The 19,856-nt window shown below is 35.1% G+C and overlaps 2 protein-coding genes across 2 annotated transcripts; both read left to right on the top strand.

Annotated features, from left to right (window-relative positions):
- The first annotated feature begins 8,558 nt into the window (after positions 1-8,558).
- LOC148196887 (uncharacterized) lies at positions 8,559-12,350 on the top strand. The gene is given in 5 exon segments (XM_088093534.1): positions 8,559-8,793; positions 9,268-9,376; positions 11,554-11,930; positions 11,933-12,208; positions 12,316-12,350. Coding segments are annotated over 5 exon segments (1,032 nt in total).
- A 2,594-nt stretch (positions 12,351-14,944) lies between these two features.
- Positions 14,945-15,385, top strand: LOC124827517 (secreted RxLR effector protein 161-like). The gene has a single exon (XM_047300591.2). The coding sequence runs from the start codon at positions 14,945-14,947 to the stop codon at positions 15,383-15,385; it is 441 nt and encodes a 146-aa protein (XP_047156547.2).
- Positions 15,386-19,856: the final 4,471 nt, after the last annotated feature.

Below are 19,856 nucleotides of genomic sequence, written 5' to 3' on the forward strand. Positions count from 1 at the left end.
CAAACACATCTTCTTATGAAAATAACATTTCATGAATATCTTCTTCGTCTCGAACATCCACTTCTGATATATTTCAAATAAAGCAAATGATGCGGGTAATAGGTTATTTTCATAGAATAGAGTACATTGTGTTGAAAAACATTGATTGCAAAAGATAGTTGTATTGAAACGTTAGTATTTTACTTGACAACGTTAATATTTTATTAATTGTCAACGTTAAAATTTTAAGCGGCATTCAAATTCTTCAAGTGCTTCAACTTCAAATAATTTATTTTTTTAATTTTTTTTATTGATTTATTCTCCCTTAGCTCTATAAATAGAGAGTTCTTCCTCCATTCCAAAACACACCAAAATCAATCTTCTCTTATTCTCCTTTCTTCTTAGTTTCATCCTTTTTTTCCTCTTCTAAAAGTATTCTGACTGTTTTTAAATATCCTTGCTAGTTCTGAGATCCTCAGAAATTTTGAGAAGTTTCTGTTGTATCATGGGGAACTTGTATAACACACTACGGATAAGTCCTTAAGGACAGTGAACTACATGCCTCAAGAAATACTAATTTTTGTTAGTTTTTTTACAAGAATCTTAAGGACTTACGACTGACATCAACAACATGCCTTCTGAGAGCCAAACCTTTGCTTTTGGAACTAAGACGGTCTTCGCGAAATCACTTTCGAACGTGTCGAAAGTGGATTTTTTCTCTGGACAGAATTTCCGGCACTGACAAGAACACGTGTCCACCATTTTAATCATGTATGGAGCTTACTGCACTTGATGAGCTTTTCTGATATTTCTTATCCAGTAGGTAGACTGAGTAGCTACACTCAATGTCCAAATCAAGAACATTGGGATGCACTTGCTAGGCTTACGAGATGCTTAAGAGGTCCAATGAATTATGCCATTGAATATAGTGAATTTCCTGTTGTACTAGAAAGGTGTAGTGATGTTAACGAGATCTCTGATTAAGATGAGACAAAATTCACTAGTGGTTATGTATTCACACTTGAGGGTGGTAGGATTACATGGAGATCAGCTAGACAAACAATTATTGCAAGATCAACAATGAAATTTGAGTTTCTTGCTCTTGAGATGACTAGTAATGAGGCTAAGTGGTTGAAAAACTTCTTTTCGAACATTCCACTAGGAATGAAACCAATGTCATCGGTATCAATACACTGTGATTGCCAATTGGCAATAGCTATAATCACTAGTTCAAAAACAGCGTATAACGTCACGCGTTCAACGTCGAACCACTCAATAGCCAACGTTAAAAATGAACGGTGACATTTTTCTAAATAAATGCAATTATTAAACGTTGTTTAGAATTGTAATTCGACGTAAAAGGATATAAAACGTCGAATGTTGCAGCGTTAGATGTCAAAATTAGTGAATTCAATACAAATTTGAGCAGGAGATTGAAAATTCATTCACTTTATCTTAGCGGCGCGAGACCCTCTTCTCTGCTCAAACTTTTCTCGAACGAAGTTTGACGACCATCACATGTAAAATTTCTTTCATTTGATACAAATGCATGTTAATTTACTACTTTATGTATGATTTTTGTTTGTTTTGACCGATTATTTTCGTGTTTTTCCTTCATAGGCGCATTCTGTTTTCTCTCTCACCTGTGGCAACACTTTATACCATGAACCAAGGTTAGGTTTCATTTTCGTTTTCATTTCGAAGAACTTATTTGTTGAACTTGTTTCTTGTTATTTTTTGTTGAACTTGTTTCTTGTTATTGTTTGGGTGAACTTGTTTGTTGTTGTTGTTTGATTGAACTTGTTTGTTGTTTGATTGGAGTTATTTGTTGTTTGTCATTGTTGTTTGTTGTTGATACTATATTACAAGTTCATAGTTCATGCTTTACAAAATACCAAAAATTGAAATTTGTTGTTTTTCTACTTTTCATATCTCCTAGAGTTGTAAAAAAGGATCACAATTAATTTTAAAAAATAAAAAAATTGATTAACATCTTTTATTTATAAAATTCGACGTTAAATTTAACGTAAATTTTTTAAATTCGACGTCAATTTAACGTCTCCCGATATGACGTCGTTTTCAAATTCGACGTGAAAGGCCCAAAATATTCGACGTTGTACGTTGTTTTTGTACTAGTGAACTAAAAATAAGAATTACAATCGAAAGAACAAACATATATAATTGAAACACAATTTGGTGAAGTAGTTGCTAAATAGTGGACCTATTTCCATTGATTATGTGAAGTCAGAACGGAATCTAGCAGATCCTCTGACATAAGCCCTAGAAAGACAAATGATATTAGAAACATCAAGGGGAATGAGACTTAAGTCACTTACAAACAAACAAGTGATAGTAACCCAACCTTTTTTATTGGATATCTCATGAATAAGGTTCATACGGGTAAAAACAAGTCACTTGTTAGTTCTGATAGCACTAAATTGATTTTAATCAATTATGTCCCTTCTTATGGTGTGTGTTTGTAAGTGCTAAAGACTGCATTATTGAGAGTCTAATCTTTGTCATTTAAATTCTATGTGGTGAAAGAATTTTAGCTTAAACAAAGCTTTTAATGATTTTCATATCCCTTATGGGTGGTGTATGATTTGTAGCATGCACTTGATGAAATCACTTATATGAGTGTCGAATGGGGCTGCTTGCATGAGATCTTGGCATGATATCTAGAGCACTCATAAATATTGGGCATGCACATGACACAGTAAGTGCAACACATCGATAAAATCTAGGATTATGAGGGTGTATTGTGATTGATAAACCTCTAACACACGTCAAGTGTCTTTGGTTCATATAACTTGCTATGCCAACTATATTGTGTGTTAAGTATCTCAATTTAAGTCTGGTTCATATAGCTTGCTATACCAACTCAGATGCATTACATCCTATGAGACCCAGGATAAAAGTTTTTTATCTTTCTTTTAATGTTTGAACGATTTGAGTCAAAGACTTTTTCTTTCATCTTTCTTTTGCAATAAGTGGGGGATTGTTGTAAAACATTGATTGCAAAAGAACTTCGTATTGCAACATTAGTATTTTACTTGGCAAAGTTAATATTTTATTAATTGCTAACGTTAAAATTTTAAGAACGTTCAAAATCTTTAAGTGTTGCAACGTCAAATAATTTATTTTTTTTATTTTCTTTTATTGATTTTATTCTCCCTTAACTCTATAAATAAAGAGTTCTTCCTCCATTCCAAAACACACTAAAATCAATCTTCTCTTATTCTCCTTTCGTCTTAGTTTCATCCTCTTTTCCTCTTATTCTCTTATTTTATACTCAACAATGAAACCACACACCTCAAGAAATATTGTTTTTATCAATTTTTTATAACAAATTTTGCATGTAGTAGATATATCTTATCTCTTATCAATTTTATTATTTTTTAATGTTAAACATTTAGTGACATTTAATGCTTCTTCAGAACAACAAAGTATTTTTTACGTTTTCTATTATTGAAATAGCGTTTATCATTTAAGTTTTTCCTTAAGATACCATTTGTTGAGTAACAACTTCATCATTGGACAAAGTAGAGATTTTAGCTCATGGTACCGTCTAGTATATTATAAATGCTTTTTGGAATATTGCCTTTTAGATCTTGAGCGTTTAGCATGTTTCTTCTTCTATAATTTTTTTATCTTTGTTTAAGGCTTTTAGAGGGTTTGGTCAAATACATTGTCTCAACATCTTTTTGCTTCTTGAGTGTTCAACTGAATACCATTAGGTACAGTATAGGTTACGCGTTTAGCATAACTCTCTTTAGACGCTTTGACTTGTAAGTTCTTTAACATTGCGTCTGGAAGCTTTTAACCTACTTGTTTTCCTAAGTGTTTTCCTAAGACTTTTTTATGTTGATGGATGATTTGGGAATCTTGTTTCTAACACTTATGTTTCTGCTTATCCTATTTTTCTAGTTTAGGTGTTTTCATATTCTTGTCTTGTTTAATGTTATTTGATTAAATTTTAAAACATAAGAACATTTAGATATACAAGTCTTATAAAAAAATTTGTGTTAACAAGAAATACTTATTAATAAGGGCATATGCATAGAGCATCATATTTTGTTATAGTTATTTTATGGTGTCAATAAGAGATGTGTGCTACTTCATACTACACCATCCTCACTTTATCTTAAATATGAGCTACAGTTTCTCTATCTTGCATTTGATTTCATTTCCTTGTGATTAGTATGTAGTAACTATGATTGGCCATTTTGGACAAGCCGTAGATAGGCTCTGCCAGAAGCTAGCTGTGTTAGTTTTGCAGTTTGATTTTAGTCCCACCCTTCTTAGTATTGTGAGATGGTGTTCTTCATTTTGCAATATATGCAAGCTTATGTAAGGCTTACAAACGCACCAAAACAAACACTTCCTAGTGTTGTTTATTTCTCTCTTCTCTCTTTTATTATCTTGTTTCCAACAATTGATATCAAGAGCCAATTTCTTAGTATGCTCTATGGTTGCAGCAGTGTCTGATCTTCCGCATCAAAAAGGATTTGGTTAGAGTCACTAGTGCAAAAAAGACCTTTAACATCACCCTTTAGACGTTTGACCCTCGAATATCCAACGTAAAAAATGACCGATGACATTTTTCGTAAATAAAACAACTATTTAGACGTCGGCTATGGAGGGGCCCGACGTCTAAATATGCATATACGTCGGCTCCCCCAAATAGACACCAAAACTAAACGAAAGAGTTAAGAAAAGTAATTTTTTATTCTATTTAGACGTTTGTTATTGGGGAAACCGACTTCTAAAGCACTTAAGACGTCTGTTATTGGGAGAACCGACGTCTAAATACACAACCCAGAAATTTAAAAAGTCACTTTTTGACTCTATTTAGATGTCTGATCCCGCCACTCTGACTTCTAAAGCACTTTAAATGTCTGTTATTAGGGGAACCGACGTCTAAATACACAACCCAGAAATTTAAAAAGTAACTTTTTGACTCCATTTAAACGTTTGATCGCGCCACTCTGACTTCTAAAGCACTTTAAATGTCTGTTATTGGGGGAACCGAAGTTTAAATACACAACCCAGAAATTTAAAAAGTCACTTTTTGACTCCATTTAGACGTCTGATCCCGCCACTCTGACTTCTAAAGCACTTTAGACGTCTGTTATGGGGGAACCAACTTCTAAATCCCTTTAGACGTCTATTTTGGGGGAACCGACTTCTAAATGTCGGCATTAAAACACCGCGAATGCGAGACAACCATTACGCGCACTCATTGTTCATCATCTTCGTCGCGTTTTCTCTCTACGGTTACGCTTTTTAGGTTCGTTTTCTCACTTTTGCACCGTTATAAATTAACTTTACTTCAATTACATCACTCTTTGATGCATTATCTTTCATTTGAATCGATTAAAATGCATTTTCGTTGGGTTTTGGTGCAGTTATTCTCGTGTCCTTGGGCGGCGTTCTTCGGTGGCGTTCTTCTGCGGCGATTTCTTGCGTTTTGCACTCCTCCAATTCCGTTCACTAGGTTTTTAAAACCATCCAATAAAAAAATGTACAATACATTCTCTTCAACTAAAATATAAAAAACTCGAATCACCATGAGTCAGGAGCAACCTCAGAGACGTCTGACCTGTATGGATTGGACGTCTATATAGACGTCTGACCTATATAGGTTCGACGTCTATAGAGACGTCTGACTTAAAGGGTCCAACGTCTCATTAACGTCACCCATATAGACGTCGGAGAAAGATCAGACGTTAAAAGCCCAAAATAACAGACGTCTAAAGTCCTTTCTCCACTAGTAAGTAAATTTCTTAGTATTCTCTATGGCTACAGCTTTGTTTGATCTTCCACATCAAAAAATATTTTTTCACTTTTCTTGGGGATCTCAGTTTAGAGAACTAGTGGGGGCTTTCTTCAAAAGCAGTAGGAACAATGACAATGGACGAAGGAAAGATGAAGATTGAAAAGTTCGATGGTCCATACTTCAGTTTTTGGAAGATGTAAATAAAGGACTATCTTTATCGGAGAGGCATGTAAGAACCTATCACAAGCAAGAAACCAGAAGTTGTGAAGGAAGATGAGTGAAGCTTTTTAGACAGAAAAGCTATCGGAGGCATCCGATTGACATTATCTCATAATGTTACTTTCAACATTGCAAACGAAAAGACTATAGCTAGTCTCATGGCGGCTATTTCCAACATGTAAGAAAAGCCATTGGCCGCAAACAAATTTCACTTAATGAAGCGGTTGTTCAACTTACGGACGACAGAAGGCGCATCAACAATGGAATATATAAATGAATTCAACACAAATACAATCCAGTTGAGTTCAAATGGAATCAATTTCGATGAAGTACGAGCTTTCATACTTCTTTCTTTCCTACCAGAAAGTTGGAATGCTACTGTCACATTTGTGAGTAGCTCCTTAGGAAGCAACAAGTTAAAATTTGATGATGTTTGTGATGTGGTCCTTAGTGAAGAAATTCGCCGGAGAGAGACGAGTGAATCAACAACCTCTTCAATATTGCATACAGAGTCAAGAGGTGGGAGTTCAACTAGAGGAACCAGATGCAGTAAATCAAAGGAGAGGCAGTCCAAATATAAAAATTATCATAGCTCTAACAAATTGAAAACTATCGAATGTTGGAATTGTGGGAAGACTGGTCACAATAGATAAGTTGAGGCTTTGTAGTGCCTCAACTGGTCGTTAATGAATATAATTGTGATGAAGGCAACTACACTAGATGATAATCAAACTCCAAGTGGGAGAAATTTTAGTTTTATAGTTTGAATTTTGTCCCAATTTGCTTAGTATTATGAGATGATGTTCTTCATTTTGCTATATAATCAAGCTTATTAAGGTTTACAAATGAACCAAAACAAATACTTCCTAGTGTTGTTTATTTCTCTCTTCTATTTTATTGTTTAATTCCCAACAAGTTGCTACTCATCTGATAGAGAAAATGCTGAGATGGAATCACTTTTCTCTCGATTGACCTTGGATATCATTGGAAAAGCAGTATACAATTATGGTTTTGATAGTTTATCAAACGACATCGGTATAGTTAAGGTATATTTTTTTTGAGTATTCCCTTGTGTTTCTGTCTTTTGTATGTACACTACTCTAGTTTACAATTAACTTGCACCAAGGAAATTATTTATAGTGTACCAGCTTCACATTGTTGCACTTAATTTAATTGTATCAGGTTGTTTATATTGTATTGAGAGAAGCAGAAGATTGAAGTGTAGTTCTGATACGCTGTCGTTGAAGTTATCAAATTAATAATACTTTTCAAGACAACTTCAATATTGCCAAGTAGTATTCAAGAAAGTAGATAGGGTTAAAGTAACCCTGAGTCATCTCCCAATGAATACGGAATTGCCTTTCAATATTTCAATCTTATGAATGCAATGCAATGCTCAAGAATAAAAGTAATGTTTGGAGAATGTTTAAAGAACAAATAAGAAATTTAAAAACAATTATGATGAAATAAGCTAATTCCACTACTTTTCCAAGATAGATTCATCATCGGTTATTCACATATAATTGTTCAATTGATTATTATTTAAGTTTCAAATTAATTAAAGTACATTCTTAATTAATTTGAGGGCGATCATGCATTTAACCAAAGTAAATTCTTAATCAAATGCAAAACCTTTCTAAATTATTCACAATAAATTCAACCAAAGTACATTCTCAATCAAATCCTATTGTGTTTAATCATGTCTAGTCTTAAATCTCCTAACCAAATTAAAAGTTAATCAATCAAAGTAAATTCTCAATTGATTATAGTTGAAATTATTACTACCAATCAAAGTACATTCTCAATTGATAATAAAAACCATTTAATCATATGAAAGTTCCTAAATTAAATCAAAGTAGATTCTCAATTAAACCTAGAAACCCTAGAACTAATATAATCAATATGCATGTAGATTCAAACACATTATGATGCAAAAATCTTTGCTTTTAATTTGATAGAGAGATGAAAGACATAGAGAGAGAACAACTTAAATCAATAATCAAAATAAACAATTGCATTAACTCAACCTAATCTTAGAATCCATAATGAAATTACAACAAAATAGCCCTAGATGCTTTCTCTCCATGAATGGAGTTGAATACAAGATGAAATAAGAGAAACAAAAGTGGTGAATGAATGAATGAAGTCCTTTTCTGCCTCCCTTGGGTCTCTTTATATAAACTTGATTGGGCTTGGACTCTAAATATTCAGTTGACAGAATCTTTTATCTTATATCTTCCAAATAACTAAAAGATTTAGATAATTATAACATTATTTGGGAGATATTTTCGGTTGATATTCCTAAATTAAACTAATTCAACAACTTAATTTTATCTTTTATCTTTTCTAACTTTCCAAAATTTCACAAATGTCCTGAAATTTCCTCTATCTGCGCTTTAGCCCCTTCAGCATTCTCCAAAATTGCACAAAGGCCCCTGTTTGACCAACTTTGACCAGAGAAAACTTGTTGACTAGTTTTGACTGAGGGGGAGACGCGACCAATGAGGTGCTTCCACGTGTCCGCTCCCTTTCCACCCAAAATTAGGGTTCTGCAGATTGGGGGAAAATTGTTCCTCCTTCCATGCCACAAAGGGGAGATGGTGCACAGATTAACTCACGCAACGACCTTCGCGGTGGTGATGATGCTTCTGTCTCTGGCTTTTCTAAATGCAGGTCTGGCTTTGATGTAGGTTCCCATGGTGCTACGGTGATGGTGGATGGAGGTTTGAAATCGCCTTTGTTTGATGGAAATGCGATGGTGGTCGAGATGCGAAACCGTGGTGGTGTTGTGGAGATGGTGAGAAGCGTGAATCGTGGTGCGTTAAGGAGGATGGAACTCACGAGATGATGATGTCACTCAAAGATTCTCGCGACGCAGCGGAGGTGAAAATTGACAGTGGTGATTCATGGCGTCATGGAGTTGGCAGCACAAGGAGTTTCTAGACGTTCATAGTGGTCGGTGAGAGTTGCGGTGATGACTGTCGGCGAGGCTCTACAGTAGCGTGTTGATGGTGGTATCGTGGTGGCCATGGAGGTCGCGCTTTTGTGTTGGATGACGGTCCATACGGCGGCAGCTCGACGAGGAAGATGATGGTGGCCGTGGGTGATGGAGGCTGTGCATGACCTAGGGTTTGGATTTGGGAATTAGGGTTTCTGGGGAGAAGATGATGATGTGGCAGAGGGGAATGATGTGGCAGCATGTGGTTGGTCTATTTGGTGTGCAGAGGATTAATAACGTGGCAGCTTCTTAATGGTTAGATCTGTGTGTAGGGGATTTGTACACGTGGCAGAATCTGGTGTTGTTTGGCTTAGGAGGGGTAGGAACAGGAAACTTAGGGGGTGTAGGAGAAAAGGCTTAGTGTTCGGGCTTCGTTGTTGGCCTGTTTCAGAAATCAGAGTGTATGTAGGGATTTTAGGAGGTGCAAGGGTAAAGTCTGCCGGTTTGGCCCATTTGTATATTATTTTGCAATCAAAATATGATTTTGGGCCTTGAATTGCCATTTGGACCAATAAAACTTATAATTTCAACTGCAAAAATAAATGTAAGAATATCCAAGAATAATTTATGCAACTAAAAATCACTTTTTAAGTCTCTTTTATTTCCAAACACAACCAATCATAACAAATCCTCTTTAAATCACTCATTCAAGCACATGAATTCATCAAAAATTTGAATTTTAAAGCATAAATGTGGGCATAAATATGCACTCATCAAGTTCCAATTCCAATATGGGATATTCTAATATGAAGAGATATATCACTACGGTTAAGGAAGGTTAATGAAGCTCTCAAATTGATCAATGATTTGTTAGCATTATTTTAAATATAAAATAAATATTATAGCATTTTCAGTTCCTATTTTTAAGGAACATAAAGTGGTCCATTAAGCCATTATTTTTATCCTTTTATCTACATAGAGGTTATGGAGCAGTTATTAATTTTGTTTAAATGTAAAGCCCATTTATTTTGAACTTGTGATGGCCAGACTTTATATAAGGGAATGAGTTGCTCTCAGTTTTGATCACTAAGCCTACTCCTCTATTCAGAAAACACACCATCAAGTTTGAGTGAGTTAAGGTTTAGAAAAACAAAGCTGACTGTGTTTGGATTACAAAATTGCAATGGTAGGAGGTACGCACATTATTCTTTCATTTTGCTTCCGCTGTTTTTGATCTGAATGTGTTACTGTGATGTTAATATAACATGTTTAGGTCAATTTTATACTCTACTATTTTATCATTAGGTATCAGAGCAAAGTTTATTTCTCTGCCTTGCATATTTTCGTTCTTTTGGTTTTTCAGATTTATGGGTTTTATTATTTTGATTCATTTAATTCAAACAAAAATTACCAAATTAACGTAAAAACTTGATTACAATTTTCTTATAATCTTAAATAGAGTTTTACCTTTTAAAAGCGAATAATATTAGCGAGATCGTCGTTAGGATTCTCAGATTGACGATGAACCCTTTTGTTAACCGGTTGGTGAGCGACTTTTTTATGTTTATGCTTCTTCATCAGAGTATCTGTAGCGTTTTGTCCTGTTCGAGATCCTTTCGGCTTTCGGCTTACGGCCATTTTTGCTCTTGCTTGATGAAGGCAATAAAGAAGAAGTTTTTCTGGAATTTTCGTGGAAGAGAATTTGGTTCTTTAAACTTGCATCTTTAATAAATTAATAAAGATATAAAAAGGGTTTCTGCCATTGAACCCTTTTTCTTTTTTCTTGATTTGTGCGCGTTGCAGCTTCTTTCCAAGCACACAAACATTAATTGCTGGTGCTTTTATGTTTAAATAATATTATTATTATTTTTATTTAACATATAATATAAAATACGTTTTATTATGATACGCAAACATATCATCTTTTATATATATATATATATATATATATATATATATATATATATATATATTTAAATGTTTTTGGATTAATAATTATGTATATTTTATGGATATTATTTGTATGTATATATTTGTTGTTATACATGCAAATAAAATATGCATTATTATTACTATATTTGCATATTAAGAATTTTCTGTAAATATTTATGTATTATTAACGTTTTAGTAGTAATATAGTTTTAATAAATTAAAGAGTATCCACAACATCTTTAATCAATTAAAATTGTATATAAAGTTTTGCTACATGAGAAACATTAGTTGTAAATAATTATATTTAATATGATAAAATCTTCCCACATGAATGTTTTCATATTTATATGATTAATTAGGATAAAATATTAAATTATATTTCTTAATTTATCCGGAGGAATTAAGAAAAAGAAACATAATTTGATAGTTTTATCATTAAGATTCTAATTAAGTAAGACTTTAGCCCACAAGCAAGTTTTATGTTAATAAACTCATTGGAAAAGACATGTTTGCATTGGTAAAACATGACATTTATTTTAGTCTCAGATTATATAATAAGCATGTAACTTTGAATTTGTAGTTTCTAAATTTTGTAATTTTCTGATATCAAGTGTGGTATTCCTGAGTTGAAAGGAGATAATTATAAGGTTTGAAAGGAAAGAGTTCTTCTTCATTTAGGTTGATTGGACATTAACTATGCTATTAGAAAACCAAAACCATCGGGTATTACTGAGACTAGCACTCTAGAAGCCATTGATCTTTATGAAAAATGGGAGAGGTCAAATCGTCTCTCCGTAACGTTCATAAAAACCAACATTTTCGCCGGGATCCGGGGTTCAGTTGACCAGTATGAGAATGTCAAAGATTTACTAAGGGCTATTGATGAGCAGTTTACGACATCTGATAAATCTCTTGCCAACACCCTTATAATGCAGTTTTCATCCTTAAAGCTCACTGGAATTAAGGGAGTACGTGATCATATCATGCGCATTAGGGACATTGTGGCTCAATTAAAAGCTTTGGAAGTTACCATGTATGACTCTTTCCTATTACACTAAATTTTGTGTACTTTGCCTCACCATTATGCCCCTTTAAAATCTCTTACAACACACATAAGGATAAGTGGTCTATTAATGAATTATTGACCATGTGTGTTCAAGAAGAAGAAAGGTTATTGATAGAAGAAGGGGAGAAGGTGAACTTGACTACTTCTTTTGAGAATAAGAAGAACCAAGTGAATAAGAAGGGAAAGATTCCTGCTAAGCCCGTTATTAAGAAGGAGTACAAATGTTTCTATTGTAAAAAGAAAGGACACATGAAGAAAGACTGCTTAAAATTTAAGAATTGGCTTGATAAGAAAGGTACTCCATTTACTTTTGTCTGTTATGAATCTAATTTGGCTAGTTTTAATCATAACACATGGTGGATTGATTCTGGTTCTACAATCCATGTTTCTAATACCTTGAAGGGTATGCAAAACCTAAGGAGGCCAGTGGGAAGTGAGCAATATATCTACTCAGGGAGTAAGATGAGCTCACATGTGGAGGCCATTGGAACGTGCAACTTAGTTTTAAGTAGTGGTTTTGTTTTGCATTTGGAAAAGACATTTTATGTTCCTTGTTTTTCTAAGAATTTGATTTCTATTTCAAGACTTATTATACCTTTGGGTTTTTCTTTTAATTTTTCAGATTTTGGTTTTACCTTAATGAATAAATCTAAAGTTGTTGGTTTTGGTGAATTGTGTGATGGTCTTTATTCCATTATTTTGCAAAGACAATATCGCTTATGATTCTATGCACGTTACTGCGGGGTTAAAAAGATGTGTTATGAATGAGGATTCTTTTGTTTTATGGCACCGTAGATTGGGACATATCTCCATTGAGAGAATTAAGCGATTAGTAAATGAATACTTTGGATTTTACTTATTTTGAGACTTGTGTGGATTGCATAAAGGGTAAGCAAACTAACAAGTCTAAAAGAGGTGCTAAGAGGAGTTCAAGTTTACTAGAAATTATTCATACATATATTTGTTGTCCGGATATGGACGCAAGTAGTCCGAAATACTTCATCACCTTTATAGATGACTACTCACGTTATATGTATCTCTACTTACTTCGTTCTAAGGATGAAGCTTTGGATGCCTTTACAATTTTTAAGGCTGAAGTTGAGCTACAATGCGGAAAGCAAATCAAGATTGTAAGATCAGATAAAGGTGAAGAGTATTATGGTAGATACACGGAGAATGGACAAGCACCTGGTCCGTTTGCGAAGTTTCTTTAAGAACATGAAATTGTTGCCCAATACACTATGTCTGGTTCTCCAGATCAAAATAGTGTGGCAGAAAGAAGGAACATAACTTTAATGGACATGGTGAGAAGTATGAGGAGTAATTCAAAACTTCCTCAATTCTTGTGGACTGAAGCACGGAAGACGGCTGTGTATATATTAAACCGAGTCCCAACCAAGGTCGTCTTAAAGACACTGTTTGAGTTATTCAAAGGTTGGAAACCAAGTTTGCGACATATACGTGTTTGGGGGTGTCCGTCTGATGTGAGAGTTTATAATCCACAAGAGAAGAAACTAGACCCAAGGACTATTAGTGGGTATTTCATTGGATATGCTGAAAAGTCTAAGGGATATAGATTCTATTATCCATCGCATAACACTAGGATTGTGGAGTCAAGAAATGAAAAATTTCTTGAGAATGACTTAGTAAGTGGGAGTGGTCGGTTTCTAAACATTGGGAATGAAAGGGATCACTATGAAGCTCAACCCTCTAGCTCAAGTGATAGATTTATTGTCATTCACACCCCTCAAACGCAAATGGGTGTTAGAAAAACAATAAATGAAGCTTCACAACCTGCTGAAAATGACCTTACAAATCAAGTTGCTAATGAGGAACAACAAGATGATGTTGAACAACCTACTGAACAGTTGCTTGAGCAACAATTTTCTCAAGAAAATGATGATGCAACATTAAGAAGATCTACTAGAGTTAAAAGGCCAGCAATTCCTAGTGATTATGTAGTGTATTTGCAAGAAGTTGACTACACTATTGGAGCTGCAAATGATCCTGAAACGTTTTCAAAAGCCATGAGTTCTAAAGAATCAGACCTATGGTATGACGCCATGAAAGATGAGATGGATTCTATGGCATCCAACAAAGTTTGGGATCTCGTTTAGTTCCCTAATGGTGTAAAATCCATTGGATGTACATGGGTCTTTAAAACCAAGAAAGACTCAAAAGGCAACATTGAGAGACATAAGGCGAGACTTGTTGCCAAAGGGTTCATTGAGAGAGAAGGAATTGACTACACAATGACCTTTTCTCCAGTATCTAAGAAAGCTTCTTTCCGAGTAATATGGCATTAGTAGCTCATTTTGATTGAGTTACATCAAATGGATGTGAAAACAACATTCCTTAATGGTCATCTGGAAGAAGAGGTTTACATGAAACAACCTGAAGGATTCTCTTCTAAAGATAATGAGCACTTAGTTTGCAAGCTTAATAAATCCATCTATGGATTAAAACAAGCCTCCCACCAATGGCATCTAAAATTTCATGATGTTATCACGTCATTCGATTTTGAAGAAAACGTCATGGATCAATGTATATACCAAAAGGTCAGTGGGAGTAAGATTTGTTTTCTTGTATTATATGTGGATGATATTTTGCTTGCAACCAATGATAAGGGTTTGCTATATGAAGTGAAACAATTTTTCTCGACGAACTTTGACATGAAGGATATGGGAGAGGCATCTTATGTCATTGGCATTAAGATCCATAGGGAAAGATCTCGAGGCATTTTGGGTTTGTCTTAAGAGACCTATATCAACAAAGTTTTAGAGAGGTTTAACATGAAGAATTGTTCACCAAGTGTAGCTCCCATCGTGAAGGGTGATAAACTCAATTTGAATCAATGTCCGAAAAATGATTTTGAGGGAAACACATGAAAAATATTCCATATGCTTCAGCTATTGGAAGCCTTATGTATGCTCAGGTTTGCACTAGACTTGACATTACATATGTTGTTGGAGTTTTGGGAAGATATCAGAGTAATCCAGGTGTTGACCACTAGAAAGCTGCAAAGAAGGTAATGAGATATCTTCAAGGGACAAAAGATTACATGCTTATATATAGACAAACTGAATGTTTGAAAGTGATTGGCTACTCCGATTCAGACTATGCTGGCTGCGTTGATTCACGAAAATCAACATCTGGTTATATTTTTATGTTAGCTGGTGGAGTTGTATCTTGGAGAAGTGTCAAGCAGACATTGACTGCTACTTCTACTATGGAAGTTGAGTTTGTTTCTTGTTTTGAGGCTACCTCGCATGGTGTATGGTTAAAGAGTTTCATTTCTGGGCTTAGAGTTGTGGACTCTATTTCTAGGCCATTAAAGTTGTACTGTGACAATTCTGCTGTGGTGTTTATGGCTAAGAACAATAAAAGTGGATGTCGAAGTAAGCACATTGACATCAAATACTTAGCCATCAGAGAACGTGTTAAGGAAAAGAAAGTGTCATTGAACACATAAGCATTGAATTGATGATTGTTGATCCTTTAAATAAAGGCATGCCACCAAAGAATTGTAAGGATCATGTAGTGCAAATGGGACTTGGTTCCACGATGTAATTTCATTATCAGTACATTTATTATTTTCAATGAAACTCTTATTCAGTTTGATGTTTTTCTCATATGTTTTTGTGCACATTTATTTTGAGAAGATATCATTTAGTTTTGATATAGCATAAACATATGGTTTATGCATTAAGTTGGGGGCTAATGTTGAGAGAAATATATATTGAGGTACATGGAAGGTAACACTCACTATCCGAGGACCTATCGCCATGACTCATATATATTTTGTCACTTGTTGTGGTTAATAATTGGATAAATGGACCAAGTGAGAGAATGTTAGCTAGGGGTGGGCAAATCAAACTAAACTGCACTGCAGTACTAAAAACTGTATTGAACTAAAAACTAGTTCAGAAAAACTAAACTGCACTAAAAAATAGTTCAGAAAAACTGAATTGAACTGCTTTTGTTTTATTAAACTGTACTGAACTGAACTATACTTAACTGTACTAAACTACACTATAAACTGAACTGAACTACTAACTATACTAATTTTGAACTGAATTATACTAATTTTAACCAAGAACTGCACTAACTATACAACACTAACAACTACAGCACTAACTAGTAAAATTGCATTAATAAAACTACACTTCATCTCGTAAATTAAACATGAGAAGAGCATCATTAATAAAAATCAAAGAACATATCATAAATCAATCTTGACGAGTACATATAATATAATGCTAAATAAAACTTACAAACTGAAAATAAGTCTTTAGAAACTCTTCAATACAAAATAGAACTTCAAAACTCCAACACATAATCCTTTTCTAAAGACAAAAGGTATTAACACGCCATCACATGTATCATAAAGCAGTAGCCAACAAGATTAACTTGTCTCAACAAGACTGACCATATTTTGCGTGTAGCTTCATGCATTTCATTGTCACGTGCAGCAGAAAAAGAATCAATCTGTATCCAAAAATGTAAAAACACAAACAATACATAAAGTAGTTTTTCCAGAAAATCAACAAGTGAAACAAAGCAACTCTATATCAACATTCCTCATTTTGTTAGCTCATCCAGAAATATAATAGCATCATTAGGAAGATTGTTTGCAAGCGAAAACACTTTCCCTAGAAGATGTTCACTTTTACCATAGAACTCAGACATTATTGCCTTAAGTGGAACATATAGTAAAGGGACACCCTGCCAAATCAAGTTCACCGATTTCAGTTCACTCTATATTTACCCCTCATAATTAATACCATATTGCAGACAATGAAGAACCATATGCATAATTATTACTGCCCTTTATGTGATCATATTGAATACAACTCTTTACACATGAGCTCAGATGTTTTATAGCTGTTTTCAGTTAACCAAATAACATGAAAGAGGTTATATTCAGTTATGGTTAACTTAATTTACAACCAGTTAATTTGAACTTGCTGGTGTACTCCGAGACGGACATCCCACCTTGTACCAACTGTAAAAACTCCACTTCCTTGGCGAAACGAACGCTGTCAGGAAAATATTCTTCATAAAACTTAGTCCTGAATACTTCCCAGGAAATGGGACTTTGAGCGTCCGCCAAGATAGCCTTTATGCTCGTCCACCAGTGGCTTGCTTCCCCGGTTAGCAGATACTCCGTGAATGCCAAGCGATTTTCGTCCGGGCACCTCTTGGCATTATAAATTCTCTCCATATCATGCAGCCACTGATCTGCCTCATCAGGGAGGCACTTCCCACTGAATTTGGCTGGGTGGTGTTGAAGGAAGCTTTCCAAGCTCCACTCAGCCTGATGGGTAACGTTGGAAGAGGACGCTCCCGATGTATTCCTAGTAGCGGCAATAATCTCCATCAACTGCCTTTGTGTAGCTTCAAAGTTGGCGCGAGCGGCCTCCAAACTCTACAAGGCAGCCGCGTTCTGTTCCATCAATGTAGTGTTCTGCTGTTGTAACCTATCTATCACCGATTCCAACAACCTTGTGTTGTCGGACGCATCGCGCTCGGTGGGTTGAGGTGGAGGAGGGGGTCTAGGTGCCATTTGTTCTCTGAGAAATAGAGAGAAACGATCGTTAGTAAAGTCTAAAGAGTTCAAGAGTTACTCATTAAACGAACGTTGAGCACACAGCAAAAACACAGTACACTCATAACCTACAGTGTCCTTAAAAGAACAAAACTGCTCTGATACCACTAATGTAACATCCCAAAAATACAGTAATAACCATATAATAGAATTAATTACATTTCATAATCAATCAGTGCAGTCTTACACTAATACCAACGTTCAAAAACCGAATGGCATTAAGTGCAGAGTTAATTTACAATATTACAGAAATAAGAAAGAGTCAGGATCGAACGGTTTTACAAAACCAATTACCGAACGATCGCTTACAAAACAACTAACATCTAATACTACCGAACGACCTAAGGTTCGGCCTTAACTTCAACGTCCACCAGATTCTCCTCTTCAATCACATCTTCCAACAATGCTTCTCCTTCTGCTCACATCCACCCGGATGATCATTGCAACGACAGGACGAACGTACAAAACGAGACAACACAAGGGAAAACGCAGGGTAAGCTTATGTAATTTAATTCACACATCAACATATAAGTTAAACATTCCAACAACACAAGTATAGTTCAACATATATATAATGATACGAAAACTATCACTAGACGGACCGTCCGGACTGTATGAATCTGTGTAGCTACAAGCGTTCTTGCACCCGGGTGATGTAGTAACTGGGATACACTCAACAGCTGCCACCCGAGGTTAGCCCTATCCAAAGTACCCCTAAGGACTAGGACCTCCTGCCGTTCCCACACATGACCTACCCCCTCTACGTGAGGACGAGTACTCATGGAACATCAGGATGAACTGCCAGCATTAGCATAACCACAATCATACTTTACCAATCCCAATATTCAATACATGAGTCGTTCCTCCCTGGAACGCTCTTTCAAAAACCACAACCGTTTATTCATCTCATATACTGTTCATCCTTCATAATCTTCCACTTTATTATCAATTTCATCATCAGTTACAAGGACATAAAATAATGAACGTTCAGCCCTCTTCAGAACGAGGACGAACGATAAGAAAGAGATCGATGATTCTCCCGTTCAGAACAGAATAAGACGAAGAGAGTTACTTTTGGATTTACGAAATGAACCGAGTAAAATAGTGCAAATATGTGATGAACGGTATTTACCACGTCAGTCAGTTGAATGAACTGACTCTCTTGAGTTCAAACCAATACTTAAGAAATAAATCAAGTATGGAGGCCTTAGGCCGGATCCAATGCAAGAAGAATATTCAAGATGTTAAGGACCATATTTAGAATAGTTCACATACGGAAATCCAATGCCAGTAAATGACCGAACATGGTAAAAGAAAGTATTACTACAGTTGGACGAACGTTATTTTATCAAGATTGATTATACAATAGTACGAGCGCTTGATATAAGACCGAGCACTACTCAATACGAGCGCTAGGTATAAGACCGAGCACTACTTAGTACGGACGCTAGGTGTAAGACCGAGCGCTACTTATTACGAACGCTAGGTGTAAGACCGAGCGCTACTAATCTTAAAGTAAGAGGGTATATATATATGCATTACTCTATTTCAGATATCATGGTACAACTATGTTGAGCTGAACGCTCAAACATAGTATTTCCACATGAGGACGCTCGTTCTCGACTAGAATTCTCTCCAAATGAAAGAGTTCCATTTTAAAACAGTTTACTAGAACAAACCGAACGGTAGAGGACCGTTCGATTACGAACGTACATTATCATAATGAGAATTTCATATTCAGAATTTCATCTATTTTCAACTCAAGTTTTCAACATATCAGTTCATACCTTATAAATTCATATCAAATATCAATTTACATACTTTATAGAATTCCACATTAATAATTCATACTCCAAAATGATTACTCATATTCACATTCATACATATCAACCATCATCATACATATCAAGCAGCATGCATCATATTCATTCCTTCAAACAACGGACGTTCATACAGTAAGACAACATACAAATGTCAATTAAATTAAATAAGCTTCCCTTACCTCGATCAGTGAGTGAAACGTTCTAAACGTAAGATTTTGGGTTCGCCCGTCTACAGCTTTCTACCCTCAAAGATCACTTAATTCTTCCAACTAAATCTAACCATATAAAATCAAGAATAACTTAGACTATACCCCTTGCATGTAACAAAAGAACGCTCGACGAAGAAGAGAAACTTACCAGTTTCAGAATCTGGAACTGTTCGGTCCAGAATGAAGCTCACGACGCCGGGAATCCTTCTACGGTGCCTGAACGGTGATCGGAGCAGAGAAGAGTGAGCTACAGTAGAGTGAGAAGGGGAATTTCTAGAGAGAAGGAGGAGGAAATGGAAAGTC

Source organism: Vigna umbellata, chromosome 6, assembly GCF_029865625.1.
Source record: "Vigna umbellata cultivar VRB3 chromosome 6, Vumbellata_1.0, whole genome shotgun sequence".
Lineage (NCBI taxonomy): Eukaryota > Viridiplantae > Streptophyta > Magnoliopsida > Fabales > Fabaceae > Vigna > Vigna umbellata.

Bases quoted from the DNA above. Each gene is read 5' to 3' on its own strand.
- LOC124827517 (XM_047300591.2), top strand. From the start codon at position 14,945: ATGAGATATCTTCAAGGGACAAAAGATTACATGCTTATATATAGACAA.